General features: G+C 44.8%; 1 protein-coding gene across 1 annotated transcript in view; it reads right to left on the minus strand.

The window, feature by feature from the left end:
* The window catches only part of GALNT5 (polypeptide N-acetylgalactosaminyltransferase 5), a 46,692-nt gene extending 39,417 nt beyond the window's left edge, over positions 1 to 7,275 (minus strand). The window contains exon 1 of the mRNA XM_075529012.1: positions 5,786 to 7,275. Within this exon, the coding sequence (XP_075385127.1) occupies positions 5,786 to 7,209 (1,424 nt within the window). The 5' untranslated portion in view covers positions 7,210 to 7,275. The remainder of the gene's footprint in view (positions 1 to 5,785) is intronic.
* Between the last annotated feature and the right edge of the window lie 552 nt (positions 7,276 to 7,827).

Consider the following 7,827-nt stretch of genomic DNA (forward strand, 5'->3'; position numbering starts at 1 on the left):
ACACAGTACTGTGCACGATGAGAAGGGAGTCGAACATAAAGTGGCAAGCTTTCTCTCCTTAAAAAGCCTATCAATTCATCGAGAAGACAAAACAAGCTTCTCGAAGAGAAGACAACAAGGAACATTCCAGTGACAAAGACCACTGTGCACAGTAAGGTTTTTAGAATTTAGAGCTTACAGTAAAGCCAAGGCTCAGTGGGAGGCAGGGCTGCAGTTGATTTTTGAGCCTTGTCAGATTAGAATGTATGGGAGTGGTGTGGACCAGGTAAGGAGAGGGTTCTGGAAGTCTAAGGGAGGCAACCAGTGAATAAAAGCTACACTAGATAGTCATGACCAACTATGCAGAAAAGGGTAATGAGACTTTTCTAGGCAGAGGGCCTGTGTTGGCAAGAATGTGACATACAGTGTATAAAAATTGCGCTGCAAAGAGCAGAAACCTGAGCGGCGCTGTAGAGAGGGGATAATGTGGGTGATGCTTGTCAGGATTTCTTATCATGGAATTGAGTTGTTGGAGATACCACAAGGTGGCATGTCACCATCTTCGAGGTGTTTCATCACATAGTATATAGGAGATTACCCTTCACCTGAGACAATGCAAATGAAATTAAAGTCAAGTTCAAAAGGCAAGTATGGCATCCAATCACAGTAGATGGTTACTGAAGCTGTCGACTGGGAAAACATTATACAGAGTGGTGAGAGGGTATGAGAGAATTCTTTGCATTTCCCTTGCAACTTTTCTGTAAATCTCAAGCAGCTTTAAAATATGAAGTGTATCTAAAAAACAAAACCATGCAATACAAGGAAGAGAATAATGTGGTAGTTACATAATCTGTTGTCTAGCTGGACTAACACAGAAACAAAACAAAAATAAACTCAAGAAGGGAACAACCGCCACAACAAACCCAAAGTAGACTAGATCTATTGCCTGACAATCAATCTGAAAGTAGTCACTGCTGAATTCATATCAAACCGATCGGGTTTAGTGAATCCTTTTCTCTTGCTTACAGTGAACCTTAAAAATGAAAGAATACAGACCAGCCGAGAGAGATGCCAGAAGTTCCTTTAAAACGTGTAAAAAAAAAAAAAAAAGACTGGGGAAGTCCCTTTTCTGAATGTGTATGCTCACTTGTGCAGAATGACATTTCTCTACAGGGTCTGAATGCTTCTACAGTAGTCATTATCGAATATAAATCATGGGTTCCCTTTCACAATGCCCCTTCCTACCACCTTGACGAGAAATTTGAATAACCCCGGCTATGTCATCAAGGACGTTCCAAAGAATGTGTGCAAACACTACTTAATGAATGCTTAATTCAACAAGTTAATCATCTCTGATGTCTTTTTCCTCCACTTTATTTCCACTACTCACATCGCCCTGCATTTTCATCTCGTCATGTTGGCAGGCTGGAGTGCTTTGATAATGGAGGTTATTTAGAAAAGCAGAGAGTCTGGGTCCCATCTGCATGCATGTTGGACAGTCACTGGATACCTTTGCATATAGGCCTGGCATTGCCAAACCTGGGGGTGAGGGATGGCCGCGACTATGTCATATAGACTATTTCAATAGCACAAACGGAATGTCATGAGGCCTGGCTTGACGTGGCTGCCGCGTGATGAGAGAGAGGAGACAGAGGGGAGTGGGAACTTGGAGGCCCAAACCACGGTTTACTATTATCCAGGTAGGAATAGAGAGAAGGCAAAAATGTCTCCACAATTCTGAGTCTGAGTGTTTTGGAGAATGGCAGGAACACTTGGATAGGTTGGAGGGCAGTGCCCAGCAAGAGGAAAAGAAGAGCATGTGTGAAAGAGAGAACCTAGTTACGGAGCTGGTGTAGGGGAAGTCATTCTGGGATTCCAGTTTGTCTCCTCAGTTAGTTGCTCCAGAGTTGATTCTGGCTCACAGTGGCCACATGTGCATCACAGTAGGACTGTACTCCCCAGGGCTTTCAGGGGCTAATAATTTGGAAGTAATTCACCAGGGCTTCTTTCTGAGGCACAAAGGCCAACCTTTGGATCGGCCATGGAGTTAAGTTGAAGGGCATTAAGAAGAGCTTGAACCACTCGGGACCTCCACAGACCCGCTGCTTAGAGCCAATATCATCGCAGCGTATCAACTACATCTTCCTCGAGAAGATCGCATGTACTGTATGGCCTCCTTGTGTATAAGCTGAGTTTTTCAGCACATTCTTAATGCAGTTTTTGTGGTAAAATTAGGTGCCTCCACTGGTATTCGGGTCAGGTTACACTCGAGTACATACAGTAGCTAGTTATTAATTAGTTCAAGAGGGTAAGGGAACTTAAATGAACATAACAGCAAAGACATAGGTTTATTCTTTGGTTTATTATTACTTTCTCAATCTGTCCTCAATGAGCACTTGTGATATTCCAGTTACTGTGCTGATCAATCTCTAACAGTGGGTTTTGGGGAAACACAAAGGGCAGGTAGGGAGTTATTTCCCTGAGCTCTTAAAATTTAAAGGTTGAAGGGAGCTGCTAGTATAGCTAATTTTAAGACCAGCTCTCCTGGGTTCTTATAGATCTCTCTCTCTCTCTCTCTCTCTCTCTCTCCTTCTCCCTCTCTCTCACACACACCGTTTCTTACTATATATTCAAACTCCTCTATGCTGATTTGTAACATCTATAACTTTTAAAAATCTGGCTGTACGCATTCTTATAAGCCACCTCAGATATTTCTGAACAAGGTAAAACACAAATAAACTCTAAGCTGAAAAAGCTACTCTCCATTCCTGCCAGCTCAATGAAGCCAATGCTTTTCATTTGTATTCTCTTCCAAACTTATCCATATAGATACGTAATTTCCACATATCTAGAGTGTGAAAATATAGACAGAAATAAAATGATTTGTCCTCTTTCTGAGAAGAGTGGTTCTCAGATACAGACTATCTAGTGATTAAGCTGTGTGCTTGAGCCTGCAGGGGAAACGGAACATCGGGAAGGAGGCTCTAGCATGCCTGTATTTAGCTAAGGTGGATTGTGTGATCAGAGGGAGGTGTCCTGCTTGGCCCCAAGCTCTGAGTCACTCAAGCACACGTGTAAGTTTCTCCAAAGATCCTGGCAGCCTCCATCAGAAGATAGAGCCCCACTGTAACTTCCCTGTGCTGTGACTTTTTAATACTCCATAAATTAGGGACAAATGCTGGGAGCCACCTTTCCTTCCATAAATCACATTAATGTTAGCACCAAATTTGCTTTTGGACCTTACCCAATTTCACTTTTCTTGGTTGGGAACTATAGCCTATTCCTCTGTTCAGCATCTGAATCTTACTCCTAACTTCCTAAGAGCATGCTTGCTCGATAAAAGGTAGTTAAAACTTGAACAGGCGATCTTGTGAGACACATCACTCCAAATCACAGGAGCCCCCAAAGAGTTTTTTGGATTCCCTTTTGGCAGGAATCAGCAAGGGGTGGAAAAAAGAAAGCACAGTGTAATGTTTTAACATGGGTTTGAATTGGTTCTCTGCAATCACTAGCTCACTGGCCACAGACAGTTTAAGTTCCCAGGGTCTCAGTTTCCTCTCCTTTATTTTGGGTAGGCTTTTCTATTCTCCTTCAGGATGTATCACCAGCGTGAGGTGTATGAATGGCTCATCACAGTGCGTGGTCCAAATAAGCCATTAGTACGTAGCTGAGAACCACGTACCAAAGGCTAAAGAAGCCCCGGCTCTCCCGTGGGCTACTCACTACAAGGGTAGCAGTTTGAAACTACCAGTTGCTCCCTGGGAGAATGATGCCACTTTCAACTCCAATAAAGATTTACAGTCTCAGAAACCTGCCAAGGCATTTCTACCCTGTCCTTTAGGGTGTCAGCGAGTAAAAACTGGCTTGAGTTGAGTTGAGGAAAGCTGAAAATCATTTCATTTTACCTGCTTCTGCAAGATGCTCCTCTAGTTGATAAAGAGAAGAGGGCGGGGGAGGAGGAGAGAAAGAAAATGAAAAAGGTTTATCTGTATCTGCCTTCTTCCTAACAACACTGACTGAAGTATAACAATGAAGAGTTTTCACCAGAAGCTAAGTGAAGCATTGAATTGTCCCTCTAAAACATGTACTGAAACCTCCCTGTACCTAGACAGTCACTCTGTGGAGAAACAGGGTTTCTTTAGGGATGTTAATGTGGCAAAGTAAGAGAAGCGTGGGTTGTAAATTGCATCAGTTTGGAGCTATAAGACAGAACAAACCAGACACAGAGATGTATACAAGGGAAGACAGATGCTATTGAGTATTCTCCAACCAGCAAAATAAGTCTAAAAATTGTTGGCACACTGGAATGTAGGGGCACTACACAGAAGGATTCAGTACTCCAACAACCTAGATTTAGACTTTTAACTTCCATAACTGTGAGAAAATAGTTTCCTTTCTCCAAAGTCCCCATTTGAGGAATTGATGTTACGGCAGCACTAGGTAATGAAGAGCACAAAAGACCACTGGTTCATGACCGTGATGTTCAGTTTGAATCATGACATTCCCAAATGTTGTCTCCCAGGACCACATAATTTTGGAGATCAAGGCACAGAGGGAGTGGTATTATCAATTAATGGATAAAGGATGTATAGTTACAAAGTGCTTGCATATAACTGTGCCCCAAAAGGATAAGAACCCCAAATAGATCAGCATCAGATAAAGTATTTTGGATTTGATGCAGATTTTTTAAGCCATATAATGCCTGCATTTTTAATTTCAGGAAATGTTTTTGTTCTTTACTTTCACAGTTATCTATATCTATATCTATACACACACACATTTAATTAAATGTTATGAAAACGTCATGCTCAGCGTTATAGGGTTAGAAATACTAAGTGGATTCTTTGAATTACAGGTTCACGAAAGCCCTTTGAGTGGCTGCACAACCGTGGGAAAGTGATGTAACTTTTGAATACGCTCACATGTTCATTTGAACCCATTTCCTACTACCTCTTTCCTAGTCTCTCTGTCAATGGTAAGGCTCTGCAAAATGAGGGGAAGATTACTCTGCTGACCTGGGTCATTTCTAGCTACTGAATGGCACTTTCCAACATTATTTCTCCTGTATAAACTGAACACCTCAAATGTCTGCTCTTCCTGTTGACAGAGGATACACAAGTGTAAGGTATAAAAGTCACTTCTACACATTATCCTGCTGACAACTACTCGTGACCAGGCTGAATCCTGCTTCTAAAGATAAGACTCCAACTAGGCATTGAAGGTCTTTCATTCATGCTCCTTTCCAAAAGAGATGCCTGGCCAACATCCTAGTAATAATGATTTCAAAATTCCAGTTCCTTCTCACTGCCGTGCTACAGTGGAATACTCTGCACATGGTGATTCCTTGAGCGAGAATGGACTTGACAACAGCTAACAACCACAAACAATGCATGTATCCTTTAAGCTGTACCCTTCATTTATGCCAAATTATGAATGGAGTTCATTTTATCACCCTGAAACTCCCCCAAACCCACAGCCATCAAGTTCACTCTCACTCCAATGAGGCTTGAGCTAATAGAGGTGAAGGTCAAAGTCTCAGAGAAATAAGTGTTGAAAGGGAGGCCTAATAGGTATGGTGACATCAGAAATTTTCTCTCTGTGGTGGTTGTATATCTGGGCAGTGTCTACTGATTAATGTTGCTTCATTCTCTAGGCACCCAAAAACCTCACAAAACTTTCTAGAATTAAATAACTACATAAAAACAACCCCCCCCCCCCCGCCAAATTTCCTGCCATCAAATCGATTCCAACTCATAAGAGACAAAGCACTTGGGAGTTGAAGAAAGAAAAGAGAAATGGATCTTACCCAGCGGGCCTTGTGTCCTCAATGGCTCTGTCCACTGGGATCAAATCACTAAGGTAGACATTGAAGTTTCCTTCTTTCCATCGTCGCTGTGCCTCTTTCTCCTTCCCACGGGGAACAAGGACAGGACGTCCAAACTGGCCAGGAGCCTTGGGATCCCTTGGAGAAAGTGTCTCATCAATTCTTAACACCTGGTGCATCCCATGGGGTTCAGGTAAATGGGCTTTTATATGGCTTTGATTCTGCACTGCAGGCTGGGCTTGGCCTGTTAAGTTGGCTTGCGCCAGTTCCAGCTCCTTAGCTAAGGATTGGTCCGTTTGAGACAGCCTTGAGAAAGCCGCCTCACTTCTATTGCTGGAAATATGTTTCCCTTGATTTTCACCCAAAACTTTCGGAAATATAGTTTGGATTTTAGAATTCATGATGGCTTTGGTATTTGCCTTTAACTCCTCTTCCTTCGTTATGATCACAACATGGCTTTCAGAAAAATTGAATATCTTCCCAAGAGCCACTTTGGCCCCATCAGCGTTTGGCAGGCCTCCCAGCTGTGTCTCATTAATGGAGTGCTTCTTCAATCGATTTGGGTTGGCGATGAACTTAGAAAGAAGAAGATCCTTATTGGCTTTGTGTTTTTTTGTGTTCAGTTCTTTGCGTTGAATCTCGGATTTGTTTAAGGCTGGAGTATCCCCGGATTTTGGCACCACAAGCAGTGTCGTCCTCTCATTGGTCACTGTGTGTGAGTGCTGCTTTGGTTTTTCAATATGAAGATTGGCAGTCACATTTTGGTCCCCATCCACTGCCTTTTTGGATGGATCACTGCTGAGAGCATGGCGTTTTTGGACCTCCTGGTTTACACCAAGAAGTCCTGTGTGGATAGACATTTTGACCCATGGAGCTCCTCTGGCTGCTGTGGATGGGTTTTCCTGAGCCCCCTGAGCTGTTTGGGTTGGTCTCACTGGGTGAGAGGAGGTTTCCTGTTGCATCGCTCGCTCCTCTGTCTTCTGCTTGGCATGAGTTATTGGGAGGGGCTGTAGCTGCACGGGGTGCCACAAAGGTGCAACCTTGTCCCTCCCTGGGACGTCCTGCACTTTTCTTTCTCTTTGAGTTTGGTCCAAATCTTCCCCCGCGTAGTGCACACTCTCCTTCGTCTTTTTAAAGTTCTCTTTGCCCCACATCCCCTTCCGATGTCTCCTCAGGGCGGGGTGCGGGTATCTGAGGCTACCGTCAAACAGGTTCATTTGGTTTGACTGCACTCCGAATCCGATCTGCTCCCTCCGGGCTTCCTCTTTGCGGACAATGTGAGTGTTGATCTCGCTGAATGAGAGGCGGAGAGCTGCCATGTCAAAGAGCAGCCAGACGACAGAAGCTGCGAATATAAACGCCAGGACTCGCCCGCTTCCTCGGAAAAACTTTCGGATCTTGTTCATCGTACAAAGGCGTCTCTTGCAGCCTGGCCCCCCTTGGAGCCTGCTTACCTTGGATGGAGAGGTGTAGAAGTGGGGCCCCAGCAGCAATCGCAGTAGCCAGCAGCGCCCCCTGTCCCCCCACCCCCCTGAATACAACACAGCAGGAAACAGCAGTCCAAGGGGAGCGCTCAGCCCCAACTGCTTGTCACTCTCTGCCTGCGTGGCATTTCCAGGCAGGGCATCCGTGCCTGCTCCGCTGGTCCTGGCTGAACCTCAGAGAACACAGGCCTTAGGTCACGCAGGGAGCAGCAGACTCCGGCCTCAAGATAGTTCCCCCATCCCTGTCTCCTACCGGGAGCCGAGCACACCTTCCTTTAAGTGCAGGGGAAGGTGGGGGCCGGCGGGGCGGCTGCTTCTCTCCTCCCAGTTCTGGGCTCCACGCAGACTGTAACTCAACACCGCGTCTCACAAGGAAAGCATCTCAAGCCAGTCCCCAGAAAACTTCCTTCAGTGCTCACCTTCCTTGAGCTGTAAGCGTGAGTACACACAGAAGAACTGTAGTGAGGGGACTCAGAGGGCACAGGCTTGTTCCTGGCTCCGGTAACCCCACCTAACCCGCGCTTTAACCCTGTTTTATCC

Source organism: Tenrec ecaudatus, chromosome 13 (genome assembly GCF_050624435.1).
Source record: "Tenrec ecaudatus isolate mTenEca1 chromosome 13, mTenEca1.hap1, whole genome shotgun sequence".
Classification (NCBI taxonomy): Eukaryota; Metazoa; Chordata; class Mammalia; order Afrosoricida; family Tenrecidae; genus Tenrec; species Tenrec ecaudatus.